Source organism: Ostrinia nubilalis, chromosome 3 (genome assembly GCF_963855985.1).
Source record: "Ostrinia nubilalis chromosome 3, ilOstNubi1.1, whole genome shotgun sequence".
In the NCBI taxonomy this organism is placed as follows: Eukaryota; Metazoa; Arthropoda; class Insecta; order Lepidoptera; family Crambidae; genus Ostrinia; species Ostrinia nubilalis.
The window spans coordinates 5535297-5553652 of NC_087090.1; the positions used below are offsets into that span (position 1 = coordinate 5535297).

General features: G+C 39.6%; 1 protein-coding gene across 4 annotated transcripts in view; it reads left to right on the plus strand.

Moving 5' to 3' along the window:
- The window catches only part of LOC135087688 (piezo-type mechanosensitive ion channel component), a 55206-nt gene that overhangs the window by 25918 nt on the left and 10932 nt on the right, over window positions 1–18356 (plus strand). For 2 of the 4 annotated variants that reach the window (XM_063982434.1, XM_063982437.1), the window contains 21 exons: window positions 56–283; window positions 506–744; window positions 872–1057; window positions 1411–1600; window positions 2114–2265; window positions 2351–2514; window positions 3631–3675; window positions 4102–4143; window positions 4914–5029; window positions 7715–7829; window positions 8191–8348; window positions 8887–8966; window positions 10803–10947; window positions 11068–11184; window positions 11347–11513; window positions 11685–11849; window positions 12932–13066; window positions 13231–13317; window positions 14248–14395; window positions 14823–15037; window positions 15669–15827. In XM_063982434.1, the coding sequence (XP_063838504.1) occupies window positions 56–283; window positions 506–744; window positions 872–1057; window positions 1411–1600; window positions 2114–2265; window positions 2351–2514; window positions 3631–3675; window positions 4102–4143; window positions 4914–5029; window positions 7715–7829; window positions 8191–8348; window positions 8887–8966; window positions 10803–10947; window positions 11068–11184; window positions 11347–11513; window positions 11685–11849; window positions 12932–13066; window positions 13231–13317; window positions 14248–14395; window positions 14823–15037; window positions 15669–15827 (3053 nt within the window). The remainder of the gene's footprint in view (window positions 1–55; window positions 284–505; window positions 745–871; window positions 1058–1410; window positions 1601–2113; window positions 2266–2350; window positions 2515–3630; window positions 3676–4101; window positions 4144–4913; window positions 5030–7714; window positions 7830–8190; window positions 8349–8886; window positions 8967–10802; window positions 10948–11067; window positions 11185–11346; window positions 11514–11684; window positions 11850–12931; window positions 13067–13230; window positions 13318–14247; window positions 14396–14822; window positions 15038–15668; window positions 15828–18356) is intronic. The other 2 variants (XM_063982435.1, XM_063982436.1) reach the window with 2 other exon arrangements.

The window sequence follows — 18356 nt, forward strand, 5'->3', positions numbered from 1 at the left end:
ATAGCCTTCCAATGACTGAACAGACGACTAAAGTTTTACAAATCCATTATTCCAGATAACCCTAATCTGCCTGATTGGCGTGATCGGTTCCCGTATGGACGTGTATGCAGTGCTATACGCGGGCTGGCTCCTAGTTCTAGTCTCAATGTCTCGCGTGCGCCAGGCGCGGATATGGCCGGTCTTCACGGCGAGTGTCACTGTACTGGTGCCGGTTCAGTATATGCTGGCTGTGGGATTCTTGCCGCAGCTGTGTATCAACTATCCGTGGAGTGGTGATGAACAGGTAACTTTCAAAGACTTAAAACTGACCAGACAATAAAAACGGACGCTTTATTTGATTTGTCGTTGTAGTCATAAATACGACTGACCCGACTTACCCTAGAAGATGCAATATCGAAGGGTTCACCCAATGTGGCAAGTGAAGGGTCTTGGATTCTAAATAGTCAGTAAATAGAGCTGCACATTTGATTAGTGTTTGTAATATCTTCGTCTTTGAAATTTACAGCAAATGAAACACGTTCGGACATGGCTCTTCCTACCTTATCCTGACGAACCACCACATGCCCTGAAGCTGGTCTTCGATTATTTCCTACTATTGTTTGCCACAAGGCAGCTTAGAGTGTTCCGTATAGAGAAAACTCACGGAGAAACCTACACTGGTGGTTCTAACAGCGAAGACATTGGGAAAGACTGGGAAACGCCCAACTTTGTCAATCCTGTGCCTGACTTCTTAAGTTACGTAGGGTAAGTTTTATTGGTACCAATTCTAATGTTTAAGAACTGATTGACCCTTTCTATTCTCCTGTAAATGAGTTTATCATATAATTCTTACTTAATTATTAATACTTGATAGATTACTTTTTCTTTTCAGATCTTGGTTGGATGTTATCAAGCGAATGGTATTCTTAGGAATGCTTTGGGTGACTCTAGCCATCATGTTCATGACGGGCACAAACCGTGTCAACCTGTTCTCTATGGGCTACCTAATAGGATCGTTCATATTCCTTTGGCAAGGGACAGACTTCTATCTGCGACCTAAAGAGGCTATATTGCAATGGTAAGTCGAGTAAAAACTTTAGTGTCTGTTTTAAGACTGTCTACACTCGAATAAGATTTCATAATGTATGAGATTGAGTACAACGCGCCGTGCCTGCCTGTGCAGTGTGCAGCCTATCCAAGCACTAACCTAACATAGCATAAGGCCTGGTTCAGACACGCGTGATAACCGCGCGGCTTGTGGTAATCGTGCGGTTACGGTTTGATGCAAATGTACGGGTACTGCGCTACAACCGCGTGATTATCCTTGTCTGAACCACGTCCAATGGTTTATATTCACCAAATCCATTGTTCATCTATTACAATTTTACTTCGCCGTCACCAGCTCTGTCACATTACTGTCGACCTTTCCAGGTGGTCGTGGCTCCTCCGCTACAACGTATCAGTGGTTGTGGTGAAGGCCTTACTTCAGATCCCGGGCTGCATCTTCAGCTCGGTGATGCAGGAGCATGCGTGCTGGATTGTGCAGCTCCTCGGCATCGGCTGCGTTGATAAGTTCGCTGGAGGAAACATCGCCAGGTTCCTTAGGATGCAGTATATCAAGGTACGGTTTGGTCACTGAATTGTATGACCTATGTGTGACAAGATGTGCGGGACCGGTGGTGCGTATGTGAAAGCAGTTTCTTGATAACTCATAAAAACTTATTTTATTATTAAAAAGCACTTTTACACGTCCCCGTATTAACCCTACACTGCCTCGAGGCAATAAATGGACCAGTGCTGCAACTCAGTCACTATTTGTGGCTCCCCTAATTTTACTACCTCCCTCTGTCTTTCCTGACTCCCCTAGTCTGTTATTCATTACCCTTAATTCTCCTATTATCGACAAAAATACTGTATGATTTAAACTGAAAAGAGGTAAAGGGCTAAACACATAAGATGCCCTGGCTCACATGAATATACATTGGGTTTTACAATTTTATATTAGGCAGTGCTAGATATACATTGGGTAAGGGTTATTTCAGCTTGTCAGAATAATAAATTACTATTTTTATGGGAAATAATGAATTTAATATTAATTGATTCTGTAAGAGAAATGGGTTTTTTACTATTTCAGGAGGCCGCATGTTCAGTACCACAAGAAGATATTGGTCTCGCATGGGACGGAGTTTGCTTTGCTTTCCTCATATTGCAGCGGAGGCTATTCCATAGCTACTACTTCTACCGAGTTATTGATGAGAGTAAAGCAACTACTGTTCTTGCGTCAAGGTAATTAAACCTGTCCAATTGACCGATCTTCTTTTATTTACCTCAATATCTATCGCATTAATCAAATGGGTATTTTGACTTTTAGGGGTGCAGAATTGATAGAGGAGCTACGACAAAAACAAATGCAAATACAAGAGGAACAGGAGGTAAAAATATTAGAAAAGATCAAAGTCAAAATGGAAAGGATAAAGGCCAACCAGAAGAAGATACAGGGTGCCATGACAAAGGAGCCTCATCATCATGATGCAGGTAAATTCAATTTTATATTGAACTTCTATCTGAAACACATTTCAAGTTAATAAACACTCGAAGTAAAGAAGTCAAACAATTAATTCCTAATGAAGATTTTATTGTAATGTAATAATATTAGAGTATTGAAATGGTACAAATACAACCGTAAACTGACAAATACTATATTCATCTTAGTTTATTATTATAGTTCTTTCTGTATTTTGTGCAAATACTATAATATTGGTATAAGGACTCGATATTTACGTGTGAGTGTTTACTGCTGACGCAAACCAGAAGAGGAGGATGAGACGCAACAGTCGGAGCAGGTGCCTCTGGTCCGCGGCGACTCGGACGCGTCTCGCGGCTACCACACCCCCGACAGCCCTGCCTCCCCTCGAGGGTTCCACACCCCCCTCTCCGAACCCTCTGCCCCGCCCTCCCCTGCACACACTCCACCCCCCGTCAACCCTCAGCCCGTTTCAGCGATCCCTCCACCTCTTTCACAAGGAGGACCACCTTCACCGTCATCCGCCTTGATGACATCCGTTTCCCTTGACGCGTATTTGGAACCACGCCGAATCTCCTTCGAATCCCCGCCCGAGTCTGAACTCCTCCCGAGGGCCCAGAGCCCTGAAGAATCCTACCCTGTGTTCTCTCCGCCACCGATTCGTCGCAGACACACCCTGGCTAGCCCGTCCATGCATCGCGCGTCGATCATCTCCCAGTCGAGCCGTGCCGAGCCAAACTCGCATCATACATGTAACTACAGGATTATATTGGCTTCAAGTTACACGCGGCTCTGTGACGTGTGGGCGGGCGATTAGTTTTCATGAAGGCAAAAATTACAGTCTTCGGAGATAGCTTCGTTAATCGGCTTTTGTTTATTTTGGAAGTATACACCTAAATAATCGATCCTTTTCCATTACTATAATAGAATGAGATGGGAATATCTAAAAATTACAAAACCAGTAATTTATTTATGACGCCCACACGACACAGACACATTGGAATTCGTGATTCAATTCAAGTGTACCTATGCGCACTACATGTGTTGTGACACCGTGTACAAATTGTAAAGCATTAATTTCAATTTTCAATGTTAATTCAATGTTTTTATTTTATTTACTCGTATAGGAAGCGCGGCCTATAGGCGTCGAATCTACACGAAGAGACACGAAGGTATTGAGCAGTTATTACGCGGGCTGGTGATGGCGGTGTTTGTTTCCATCATGTTTCGTCCCTTTCCCTAACGTGTTTAATGCTATCGTCTCATATATTCTGTCATAACTATCTGTGTTTGTCTTCCTGTCCTTTTTTCAGCCTACATGTATGATCGAAGAATTCGATAATCGTTTTGTACACCCACATCTGTTTTAGACTGGAATAGATTGGGTGTATGGAAAATCAATCGCAAGATTAGCAATAGTTTGGATACACGTACATGATGTCATACTTTCCACTAGCTTAAAAATAACTACCATCATCGTTTGGGTGGATTGTGACTTAACCATTCCACTCTATGTATAACAGTTCTGAGCTCTAAAATCTCCAAAAGCTGTAATGGTGTGTGAAATTGTGGTGTTGAGTTTTTCATTTTTCTTGTAGCGCACGATAGGCCGTACAAGCAGCCCGCCAGCCATCAGAAGGGTAACGTTGATTCCTGCGCTTGCGCCGATGTAACCTTGTCATTGCAATACATTTTCTTCAGCTTTTCGGTGATGGTATTTAGGCGAGTAACAGCATTCTGGCGAGGACTGTCTTAATTTGTGTAGTAAATCGGTAAATGTACATAACTTCTGTAAAAATATGTGTTATTGTAAATACAAAATCTAAGACAGTATACGCCTTTGCACCCGCTTATGTCTGTTAGCACGCAGCTTGCATGTTCTTGCATCGTGTTTCCTATTGTGCTTGTGTGTTTGTCTTGTTATCGTGTTTTGTTGTTGTTTTATTTTCAAATTCACTTGTCTTTCGTATACGGTTTATTTTATGATTATTTATTATTATTTGATGTTCACGAAAAGCAATTCTTGGGGAAAAAACACTCACGGCATCATGCAAAGTATAAACACTTATTGAATTTTTGTTCAGTTGTGTATTAATTTTTACATAAATATTTAATTGGTGTACGGGCTATAATTGTGAAATAAATGTTTTAATTTTGGCATGCTGGAAATAGGTTTTCACAAAAAATATAGTAAAAAAAACAAATTGTAAATTAATCTGGGTGTTTTCGAGCTTTAATAAAATTTTGACGCAACTAGAAATTATAATTGGCTCCTAACTTGGAGGGTCTTTGTGCGTTAATTGTTTTAACAAAATTGCATTCTCGAAACAAGCTATTTAAAAACCTAAATTTTATTTCTATTTGCGTCAAGCAATTAGTTCAGACTTCTAACATATTGTTTCTTATACAGCGGTCCGATCCGGAGACTACTACATGTTCGATGAGTTTGACGACACCGAACTACATCTGAAGGATGAAGATTCCAGTTCCGATGAGGATGGACCCAAAGAGATGGGCTTTGGCAAGGTATTGTACTTTCACTTTTTAACTGGCAATGCATGTTTTTTGATCAGGCTACCTATTTGTTACTAACAACTAGCTAGCCAATCTTAGATCGGATATGTGATGTTTTATTAAAGTTTGTCGATGACGTTGTCATACATAAACATTTTAGAAGTAAATGTTCTTACGAATACAACATTACTGAATAATTTCAGCCACCTTACTTTGCTATTCAAATGTAAGCTCTTTTGCAACATCACTTGCAGTACATTAAAACAAGATTTATTATTACACTTGCAATATGCATAAATCAGAATAAAAAGTCATAAATCTTCATGAACATTGTACTTCCGAGCTTACTTGTAGAGCAAATGGCAAGTTCAGCACATGCTCTTCACTTCTTGTAGCGTAATGGTGTACTGTGAGGACATAATTATTGGGAGGTAGAATGGTTTTGTAAGCATGTCCGTGGAGTATAAGTAGGTAATATGGATGGATATCCGCATGCAGTCCCCCGGAGTAATGTGGTATTAAATACTAGGTATCAGTGGTATCAGTAAGCTTTCATGTGGAGTGCTGTTATGCAGCTTAGATGACTAACCCCTTCGTCCTGTGATAACTGTTGCACTGTGCTGCTCAATCACACGTCACTCGTTCTAAGTTTCTGTTTCAAAAAAGTAAAGTTAGGTATGCGGATGTGTGGAGTTGTGGATTTCAAAAACTTACTCATTTTCTTTCAATGGGTTGGGCTATTTGCTTATTTACTCTTTTAGGCCTATGTTTGGATGGTAAACAATAAAAATTATCTAAAAGAAAAGTCATGTTTTTTTCTCAGTCATGTTTTTATCAGGGCCGTAAGTATCTCTATTTTATTGGTTTCTAAGCGATTAGAAATAGTACGATTGACCATTGAAATGCTGGCAGCATAATGTGTCTCGCTAGATATTCTCTAAGCCAAGCTACTTTCTGTGCTTTCGGCAACGACAAGCGGTAGCAGTTAGTTCACCATCAACTGAGGTCTTGACGTACCAAAAATTAATGGCATGGTACCGAACTCCTCTCAACACACATCCGCAATACATTTGAGATTTTCTTAGCACACCGAAGGCTAAAGAACCGCAAATCAGCGGGCAATTCGCGTTTTCTTCAAGTTAATTAGCTACTCTCGCGCAAAAGAAATATTAGCCAAACAGTGACGAGTGATTGCGCACAATGGTACGGTACGGTGTGGGGCAGCTGCTGTCGACGGTGATCAAGACGGACCTGCGCCGCGCGGTGTCGCTGCGCCGCGCCTCCATGCCGGCCGTGCGCTCCCCGCGGCACCACTCGCTCGCGAGCTACCCGCATTCCTACCCGCACGAGGTAACCGCCATAGTGGAGGGGTAATGTAAAACATCTTGAGCATTCTCTTGAAATATGAACCAATTTTGAACTCAGCTGGCTTTATGCAATGCCAAACAATGATAAATAAACAATTGACTGTAATGTATAAGAAAATCTGCAGCCAATATTATGTACCGTATATACCACATTGTAAGACGTACTTCAAGACCTGAATAAAGAAAGAAAAACATTGACGACACTAATTTAATGATGTCACAAATCTGTTGAATGGGTTTTTACCCATTAGCCTTCTCTACTTCTACTTATTCCAGATAATTTTTGTAGACAAAAATATTATTTTGAGTTTAAGTGGTACCTACTAGCGAACCACCAGTCTGCAGATTGGTGTTATCAACATAAATAATATTTGTTAGAGGTCTTGAGTACTTTCGTGTTCTCGCGACCTAGTAAAAGTGTAAAATCCAGGCCCTGCAAAAGATGTTTTACTATTCTCTTTTACTATGTTACTGCCTAAGGCTTGGCTGCACACGCTAGAGAAAGTCAGTCATTCCATGGACATCACGTCTTCACAGCAGCTTCAGAATCGCTGACCTCTTCTAGCGCATGCTACGCCTAATATCGATGCCAAAATTCAATGAATTCATTAACGAAGTAAACCAAAAGGTACGGAGAAATTTTTATTTCAAATGCTGATCATGAATAGTAAATTCATACAATTTTGGCGTGACATTTGTTAATGGTTGTTCATAAGATTTTTATTGAGTAGAATTTGTAGACGAATTGAAATGCTCTCAAATTCTTCTTTAAAATCTTATGAAAGTGCGCGTGGTTTTGATTTTATAGTGGAAAAGCTTTGTTTGCTTTAGGTGTTTGGTTGCACGTATTATATGTTTGGGGTGTTTATTATAGTGTTTTCGTTTGCACTTTTGTTGTTTATGTTTTTAACATGGAATTTTATATTTGCACTATTTTAATAAGTATTATTATGAGTATCTTGGTGGGTAGCACCGGTTGGAAAAAGATATAGAGAATAGAGTGTATTTCTATGTATGTTGATAATAATTTATGTTTATTTATAGACATGATACTGAATTTTAGAAGAGGTAATATGCTAACTATACCGGATGTGTGATATTTTGTATACTTTGATTTATGTATGTATGTATTATTATGATTTGAGTTTTTCTGTTTGTATTTGGTAAGGTTACAAATTCATAGTGGCTACAAATTTTTATACATAAAGATCGATGCGTTCGTGACAGCTTTTTGAAATAAATTGTAAAAAGTACATTCTCGTTATGGACACGAAACCACTCTTTATCTTTATCCTTATATTAAACATGTGTAACGTACTGGCAACTCCAGGTGCAACGCAGGCGCTCGCAAGCGGACCTAACGCAGGTGGGCACGGAGTTGCCGATGTCAGAAAAGGACCGCGACGGAGCTGTCTCTGAGCTGGACGATATTGCCCCGCTGCCTGGTAAGCAAACATTAGTTATTTATCAAGTTGTAATATTTTCTTGAATATAATCTCGCCCTTGAGTGAACTTCCAAATTGATATAGATAGTAAAAAAATCTATACAAAATGTAGGTAACAAATGATCAACTTAGGTACACCCTATAAAGTCACGAACTATTTGACGCTGACTGTACTATGATAAAGTTCTAATCCATTTTCCAGAAAAATCTGTGCTATTTTAAATTATAATGGTGGCTTAAAAAGTCTGTATTTTATCGACAATCGTAGGTATTCTCAACTCAACTTTAGGATTACGTAGATAAATTCAACTCGAAAAACGTTAAATCTAGAGTCATTTCTATTAAATCACGTTATCAACAGATCAAGAAACGTGGTTCGAGAAACTGAAGCGGTTCCTGGAGATCGCGTGGGCGTTCATATCCAGCTTCCTCGTGTCCGTCACGCGCCACGTCATGAAATACTCCCGCGACTACCGATACGTGTCCAGAACGCTCTCTATTGAAAAGAAGATACTCAAGGTGAGAACTGCTTGGTTTTAACCTTTTTTTAAAATTGTTTTTTCTCCACGGAGAAGCTGCCTGCATCTCACCTGATGATCAGGCCGAAGGTGGAAGCGAGCTTCTCCCGGAATCCTTAACCACAGATGAACTATCTTGCCTTCAACTACCTGGCTACCAACAACTGGTTGACTTTAATCTGCATCTTTAGCGTATTAGCTTAGGCCTCCCTGGCTGGTAGGCCTGGTAGGCATGCCTAGCTATAGCAGCCGATCCGGTATATGAACAATCTTGGCTACCTAATGCGCGGGCTGCCATACACCGTTATAATATGTTCGACGTGCTGCCGCAGCCAGGCGCTGTCTGGTGCGCGGGGTCCCTTATAGAATAGATATTACCCATGTAAAATAAAATTTAGATTGCTGTGAGGATTAGAAGCTTCAATTTTTTATTCTTCCACTTTCACAACCTTTAGGTTACCACTTTTGGTATTGTTCCATAGCTTTACAATGAATCAATGAAATTGAATGATTAAAATAATCACGATTTTTCAATACAGGAAAAAGAAGGCTTCGGCATTGGATTAAGAGAAGGCTCACAGATGATTTGGGAACCATTACCTGAGACTCTCGTCCACCGGTGAGTACACTTTTGATCGGTTTCTAGCTTCGTGTAGCCTTTTTATAGGTGTTGAATTTAATAGTGTTTGCAAGAAATGTAAGTTTTATTCAGCTTCAGTTCTAGCCATGCTTGTGTGCATGTTGTATTCTAATGTAGAATCAATAAGGTTCTAAATAGAAAGTAGGTATTAACGGAATTATTAGTAGTAGACTAGTTTGGTAAACATTAGTGAGTAGTGTCTTGTTTTTGCATGCTGCTAGAACTAGCGATGACGAGGAATGTTATGATAAAAATCTACTGATGCCGCCTATCGAGATGGGGTTTGTATTAAACAATTAATTATATTCCAAACTGTTGTAACAACTAATACCATTAATAGATAATGTAGTTGAACATAACCAATAACATCTAACAAATTGTACCCTATAAGTAGTTCAATAAAGAAAGACCATTATCATTGTAATATTATCAAAAGCCCTTCTCAAACTGGAAACGACATTTGATTAAAGTTGTTACATCTGTTTGAAAAGGGCCTTAAAAGTAGATTTTGAAATAAAAACACTTTCATATAGATTTTTGGCACATAAAAGTAGTATTAAACCAAGTTCAGTAGAATCAAAACGGACACTAGTCCCAAACCCAGAGAAAAAAATCGAACAGGTATGTGTCCCGGTATAAGTATAAAGGGTGTTTGCAGCCGTAAGTTAAGCGATATAAGCGTTCCGGAGATTCGAATCCTGGCGCCGAGCATGGAGCGAGGGTTGGACGCGTCACCTCTGCCGCAGCGAAGGCCCTCGCCAGCGGAACCCAGCGAGCCGTCGTCGCTGCAAATGCTGCGGCAGGATGACGAAGACGACACGTCTGAACACGAGAGCGCGTTTAGCTTGCAGTCGACTGAGAGGTGGAGCGATTGGAGTATAACTTGCACTGTCTCTCAAAGCCTTTTCAAAAGAGTCTTTAAAAATTTAGACTAATATGATATGATAACATGATGAATTTATGTGGTTGTTTTGCGTATTTAATCCCAGTTCATTTATTTTTATCGATGAATTTAATCTTGGCAATGTGGCAAGATTAGAATAGCAAAAAATAATACTTTCTAAGTTAGTCAACTACCATTAATTTTTATCAAGTGAAGTTATTATAACTAAATTCTTGTTGTGTGTAAACCTGAAAGACTTCTTAGTTAAGTATTTATTTTATTTATATTCTGAGATAAGACAGTGCAGGTTTCATTCCAACCATGATCGTCGTACGCGATGGGCTACGCTGTGTCGAATTTCTCTTTTCTTGATTCAATTTCTTACTATCGCATGTTTCGCCGCTTTGTATTTATATGTCGTTTGTATATGATTATATTGTGTATTGATAAAGGATGTTCTCACCATTCATCTTCCCACAGATGTATCTTGTATTATGTGTATTTTTTTATTTTGTCTTTTTATTGTACCTATTTGTGTTGTAAATATTATGAGTACTATTATATTCCTGATTTTCTGATTATAAACAAACTTTGTAATAAGGTCAATCAATGCAGACTATCGACGCAAAAGTCTGCGTTATTCATCAGTTTCAGCTCTGTTTTTGTTATTCTTTTCTCTAGGTTTAAGTTGACGTTACTTCTCATTTATAACCGCACATTTAAAATAACTCATACTTACCAACTCACTGTGGATTGCCTCTCCTTAGCTTATTCTACAGAAAATGCTCTATGGATGTTACGATTATTTCATGCGGTAACACTGAAATAGTAGAATCTGGCAATAAAAGATAGAGTGGCGATTCAGCTCTGAGATGATAAGTGTGGGTGACATTTACTTCAAGGCAATATACTGATTTAGCATAAAATTGCAGCAAAGACGTGTCAATTCTGGAAGAACAAGACGATTCTATGTTCAAGCAAGAGAAATCGCCATTCGTACACCTGTTCTACGCGCTTTGGTACGCTGTATTGGCACATACGGACATTGTATGCTATTTGATGGTGTTCATCAACCAGGTAATTCTTAATTTGGTATTGAACTGTAATACCACGGCATAAAGGCGTTTTTGCTGTTTCAACCAGACAGCAGCTCTCCCATTAAACAGCTTTGTTGATGTACCCTTTCGTTTGTTTCAGATACAATCAGCTACTATTCTTTCAATCCCCCTGCCGCTAATGGTATTCTTATGGGGAACTCTCACGATACCACGACCTACCAAAACATTTTGGGTTACGCTTATAGCCTATACTGAGGTAAGGGACATGCATAGAAACATTGTTCTTTATTCAAATTAAAAAAAAAACAAATGACAGTGTGAAAACACCAGGGGCAAATACACTAAAGTCAAAATTATAAAAGGTTTGCAAAAATGCACAAAAAGGTTAGTTTCTTAAAATCGTATAATTTATTTACAGGTGATAGTACTCATCAAGAGCATGTTCCAATTTGAGATCCTACCGTGGAATCAGAAAGCTATTCCCGCTAATATGCCGTTCACGGCGCCGCGCATCATCGGTATTGAGAGGAAGTACAACTACGCGCTATATGATCTACTACTGCTGCTCATCATATTCTTCCATAGGTATACTTTATACTTTTACATGTGATTTACTTATTTCTTACAATTTTGACTTAAAATCTTTAGGAAAAGGTTGATAGATAGGCAATGACAGAAACACTAACCCAGTCAATATGTGGACAACCTAAAATTAGCTCTTATACTCATAAAAATAAGATTATTATTCTGTCGCAGGTTCATGCTGAAATCGCTCGGTCTGTGGAAGGAATCGACGCCCGAGATCGAATTGCGCGAAGATATGGAGTATCCTCTCAGTCAAGAGGATACCCAGATGGTGGTGGAGGGTCGCGCCGCGGAGGTCGGCCGTAAATACGTCCAGCTGCACGACCAGACCGGACCGTAAGTGTTTCTTTAAGATAGGATAAGGTTATAAGTGTTTTAGAGGTAATAGTTAATTTATTTACTCATGTGGAAGTTTTTTAGCAAAGCAGGCACGATTGATATGTTAGCCTAAGATTCATGTTGTGCTTAATACCTGATGGAAGATGACTAACGATCTGATGATGGATTCAACTGTAGTCTATAATCAAACAGGATACAATAACATACGTGATACGCGAAATCAATGACTAATGTGCATACGCATCGCGTGACGCTTATTGCCTACAAGCCTTAACACCTACAAGAAAAAGTCAATTTCAGTGACATCTGATCTTTTCGAACCGAGTCTGTCCACAGATTGTATATGGAGGGTTAGAGTTTTGGATTTAGAGGTCAACTACTTCACTCGGTAGCAATTTAAGGCAGGTTAAGTTAACCCCAGCGGTTGTATACATGGGCGTCCGTCTCAGACAGTCGTCACCGGCTGGTGGACCGGCTGTACCACGTGCAGACGACGATAACCGAGGCCATGCTTGAGCTCGGCGCTCGACGCTCCGACCCGCGGGTCGCGCGGCTGGTGTGGCAGCGGTTACAGCGCACGCGAACGCAGCCCGCCACGCGTTCGCGCCCGCTCGTGTTCGCTCGCTCGCGAACGCGCGCTCGCGAGCGTCGGAATAATAGAAGGAGAAGCGATGAGAGGAATGCGCACCGGTATTGGGAATGACGTGATTTAATCATTAGTTTTATTTAGTTAGATAGGTCTAATGTAGAAAATTACTGTGTATTGTTGAAATTCATAAATGTATTTGTTCACGCAATGGATATTGAATTCGAGAGGAGTCAAAAGTCATTTTATGTATGTAAATATGACAAGTTGTATCTTTATTACTTATGTAACGTTCATTTGTATATCAGTGTAAGATTATGTAAATGATCAATAACAATAGTATGGTAGTTAGACTTATAATAGATTAAATTAAATAGAGTGGTGTTGAAATAAATTGTATTCAAGTTGTTACTGAATATATGTATAACTTAATTAATAGACATAAGTATACCACCGAAAGTATAAATATCAATAACCAACTCTCATTTAACAGAGATAGCGACGGCAACGGCCCTACCAGTCCCTTGTCGTTGGAGGACAAGCCTCGCGAAGAGAAGGCCAAACTGCCGTCCCAAGATGACGACGATCCCGAGGCAGGTCCTTCAAAACAGGAGGACGACCACTACAAGTAAAGCTTTTTGTCATTATTTTAGTCATAAGCACGAACGTGACAAAATAAATGTAGTGTTCAATATCTTTAAGGATGCTTATTAAGTTATTATTAAATGTTTCACCTCAAACCAATTACAGTACTTTGTGCATACGGTTAAAAGTTATTTGCGACTTTTGCAGAGTAAACGACGATCAAGAACCAATAATAGCGGTGACGACAACCCTGGAGGACACGTATCATCACTACCCGCAAGTGATCTGGCTGTCGTAAGTAACTATTTACAGTGCCCATCTTTACTGAAATTCAAATGAAAGTGGGAGATATCCATATCATTCAATAAATCCTTATTTGATTTTTTTTTACTTCGATATCATTTCTTTGCTTGATTAAATATCATAACTTATGACTGGCCGAAAGACGTAGTGTGAGCCGGTGGACCGACGATCTGATTAAGATCACTGGAAGAACCTGGATGCGGGCAACGCAGAATAGGTCGTTATGAAATCCTTGGGGGAAGCCTTTGTCCAACAGTGGACGTCATTTGGCAGAAACGATCAGTGGCGGGGCAAGACCTAAATTTGATGTGGGCAAGACAGATTTCGCGAGGCCTTGTTCTGTGGCGACCTGAAGACGGATTTTATGAAATAATAAAAAAAAACGGGTCAATGGTCTATTCATTGACAGTTTCTGATTTCTTGATTAAGTGATTATTTTTAAAGGAATATTGCGCCAAACTATCTAAGGCGCCAAAGAATAATGTTCGTCACTTAAAACCGTGTTGTTGCTTAATTTTGAGTCTGATTATGGCTGAATTTGTTTGGAAAAAAATATATTTTTATTTTTAACTACATTGTTTAGCTATCAAGAATTTATATTTAATAGTCAATGTTTGCATTTATTGTCGTATTGTGATATTGTCATCTCCACCTTGTATACATTTTTTCAAAATTTTTGATGCGCGAGGCCCCTTGTACCGCGAGGCCGTAGGCGGTGGCCCACGTCGCCCACGCCTTACGCCGCCACTGGAAACGATCGATCTTCTATCAGTAAATAAGTTCTTATTTGAATATTGTATTATATTTACTTGAATATCATAATTTACTGGCCATATGTACAAACTGTACGAAAAAGAAAAAAGAAAGTATAGAAGAGTACTATTTTTTTATGACTTACGCTTTTACGCTTGTTCTTCGCAGCGTAAAACGCTACCTGCAGCCGACGCAGCGCTTCTTCCGGCGCATGCTGGCGCCCGGCGCGCGCGTCACGGCCGACGTCTACGCCTACATGTTTCTGTGCGACTTCTTCAACTTCCTCGTCGTTATATTCGGCTTCGCGGCATTTGGGGTGAGTAGCAGACTACTTTCAACCTAATATACCTCATAATAAAGGGTTTTCCATACATACTCGTAGGAGAAATGGTGTCAACGTAAACGTGCGCCGGTTAGGTACCTAAAATCACGTAAACAGAATGCAAACGTTATTTATTACATTAATACGTTTTATCAGGCACCAGCACCAATCACCATAAATAATATACTCGCGGCTACTTGTCCCTCTAGCTCGCAATCAACTAACTGAATTTGTGAGCTAAGTTATTATTTCTTTTAATGAACAATATCTTTGTTCAGGACAGCTGTCTAGTAAAAACCTTCCTGCCCTAAGACCTGGCGTTCTATTGGAAACCTTTATTTAATGCTCTCTAAACCATAATTTCATACACAATTCTTTGTTTAAGAATATACGTGTCTAATCATCTCATCATTATTTCCAGACGCACCAAGGCGACGGCGGCGTGCAAGCGTACTTAGAAGAGAACAAAGTACCCATACCTTTCCTGATCATGTTGATCCTGCAGTTCGGACTCATCGTCATCGACCGAGCGCTGTATCTGCGCAAGTTTATGCTCGGCAAGATTCTGTTTCAATATGCACTGATCATCGGCGTGCATATTTGGATGTTCTTTGTGCTGCCTTTTATTACTGAAAGGTAAGCTGTTGTTTCATCATATTTGAGATAATTTGTCATCATATTACTAATTGGTTAGTGCCCATTTCTAATACTGTTTCCATTTATTACTAGTCTCCAGTCAATCCAATAGCAAAATCAAGACAAGTTTAGATTTCATAGACCATAAAGTTAAATAAGTATATCTGATCGATCTGAAATTACACTGTAAGACATTTATTGTTGTCCGCAACTTTGTTTATAGATTTGTAAAAAAATGTAGTCTTGACAGTGACCACTGGTAGAGCAACAGCCCGTGAACCCCAGCCCTTCGTTAATAAAGCTGAATCTTCATGGCGGTCCATTGTTGTTACTTGTGTTACTAACTTTTATAAAATATCAAATGTCTGGGGTTAACGGGCTCTTAGATCGTAGGGATATAATGGATATTGGTGGACCGACGACCTGATAAAGGTAGCAGAAAGGCGCAGGATGCAGGCCGCTACCAACCGTTCGATGTGGAAGTCATTGGGGGAGGCCTATGTTCAGCAGTGGACGTCCTGAATGGATATTGACTGTCAATGAACATACCAAATTCTGAATCATATAATCAATCTCCTAAGGCTAGGGACTGTCAATCACGATATTCTGATTCTTTTAATAAATCCCCCAGAACATTCAACACACTGCCGCCACCGCCGATGTGGTACATGGTGAAGTGCATCTACTTACTGCTGTCGGCGTACCAGATTCGCTGCGGCTATCCGCGCCGCATCATCGGCAACTTCCTCTGCAAGTCCTACCACTTCCTCAACATGCTGTTCTTCAGGGGGTAAGCAGTTATTCGTGTAGTGGATTCAACATAACCGATCATTGTCTAAAATCGTTGACCCTTTTTGTTTATGAGAAAATAAAAAAATAAAAATAATGCGTAACAAGGCAGGTATTTGACCACAGTGTAATGTGTGGTGCATTAATCGCACCTGGAGTTAAGTGGGATGCAGTATATGATGGTACATATCTACCCTGTAAGTGCCTACTCACTCTCGTCTTGAAAAGGCCCGGATTATAGTCTTCGGGAAAGATAGCAGCAGGCAGCGAATTCCAGTCCCTAGCTGTTCTCATTATGACTGTTAAACAACTTAAGTTGTTAAGTCCAACTTTTAATAATGACCTTGATTACTTTTTAGTAGGCCTAGGATGCGCGCCGCGATATGCTTTAATCGCGCCATTTTATCGATTTTATGCAATGAGGGTTTTCGCGAATGAAAGATCCGCTAGATAGCGGAACGTGGATGTGGGGTCTGACTTGCTGCGTGATTGGTGGATTTTGACATATCTGTCAATGTCATGTCAAAAATAACCAATCATGCAGCATTTGGACCTCGCGTCACGTATTGCCATCTGGCGGATTTTTCATTCGCGAAAACCCTCATTAGCCCATTTGTTGTTTAAAATTTTATCACAGCGCGTCTCTAGGGGTCTACCTCATTGCAATTCTGTGCAAATTGTTGCTATTTATAGTCTATCCAATATAGCTTGATTAGAATGACAGCTGCCATCAAAAGTAACGACATAACTTTGTAGTAGCGATCAATGAGAGCTAAATATTGGCGGACAAGAAATAATTCACGTCTGACCTACAATCAATATTTTCGACGACAGTGCTTCCAATAAAAATGTTAATTTTTGTGTCGTCTATAACGGTGTCTGTCGTCTATAACGGTGTCGATATACCATACTGTACCAGTGTTAAAAATTTGGGTCTATATCTCGATTCTACTCTCAGCTGGACGACACATGTTTCCGAGGTTAGTCGAAGGGTCACCGCCACACTGCGCTCTCTTTGGAGATTGAAGTATTTTCTCCCTGTTAAAACAAAGATTTCGCTTGTCCACGCTCTTATTCTTCCGGTCATCGATTATGCTGATGTGTGTTATCCGGACCTTAATCAAGTTCTCCTCAACAAACTTGACCGCCTTCTGAACAATTGCATCCGGTTCATATTTTGTCTTCGCAAATATGACCATGTCTCTTCCCACCGGTCTGAGCTCCATTGGCTACCTGTCCCTGCACGGCGCAATGTTAGAATCCTTACCACCCTTCTCACCATCTTAAATGACCCTAACTCCCCTTCCTACTTGAAAACACAGTTTAAACTTCTGAGTTCGACGCACGCACGTCAACTTCGTTCGTCCAACACGCTCCTTCTCTCCACTCCTTCCCACCGCACTGGTTTCCTCTCTAATTCATTTCTCCTCAATTCCATTCGCCTCTGGAACGCTCTTCCCGAGAACATCAGGCAGGCTCCTAGTAAGTTTGTTTTCAAACACTCTGTGCGCAAACATTTTCTTGAACGCATCAAGTCGTCTTAATCTCCCTTATTCTCTCCTTTTCTCCCTTATCCTCTCCTATCCTCCCTTACCTCTCGTCATCCATTTTATATAAATTATATGTATGTATTTATGTATATATATTATAATATTTTATGTATTATATTGTGTACATTTTTGTAGCTTTTTAGCACCGCCTACTCAATATCTCTTTTTTTCTCAAGGTCAGCTGGTAGAGAATGACTTATGGCATTAAGCTCGCCTTTTTGTACTGAACATTGTTGTGTGTGCAATAAAGTCTTTAAATAAATAAATAATTTCGTGTAAATGCAGCGTTAAATTACACCAATAAGTAGTAATTCGAAATTATAAAAATCAAGCTAGAGTATTAACGACGTCTCTACAAGGTTATCTCGAGTTACAAAAATGTTAGTGATGGGACATATCGACAAATGTCATATTAAATTAAAACAATTTTTTTAACATATTTAACAAAAAAAAATTCTAACTATTTTTTTTTACATATTTAAGTCAAGTTATACGTTTTTCTAAATGTTCACTATTAAAAACCAAAAAACATTTCATTCTTAAATAATCAAACATCGGAAATCAATCACCGGTAATTTTTTGCCTATTCATAGCACCGTTGCTCTAGAAGAGATGCCCACCGCCCTCTAGCGAGAGGAAAAAACCACTGAAGAACACTGATGATAATGACTACGACTTAGGTTGTACACCCTTCACCCTTGACATGAATTTTAAATTTTGCTGTCTTTAAATTTAAATTATAATTATCATTTTTATGAATAAAGATATTAAGAAATTGGGTGCATTTTTTTATATAATTTTTTCGAAAACTTATCGATACATCTATGTGAACCGTACGAAACATACCCAGCACTAGTCACATTCGTTTGAGAGCTGTCATTCTAATCAAGCTATATTGGATAGACTATAATATATTTATATTGATGTCATTTTGTTAAGAGCGTTTACGCCGTTTGGCGCAAAAACAGTACTTTTTCAAC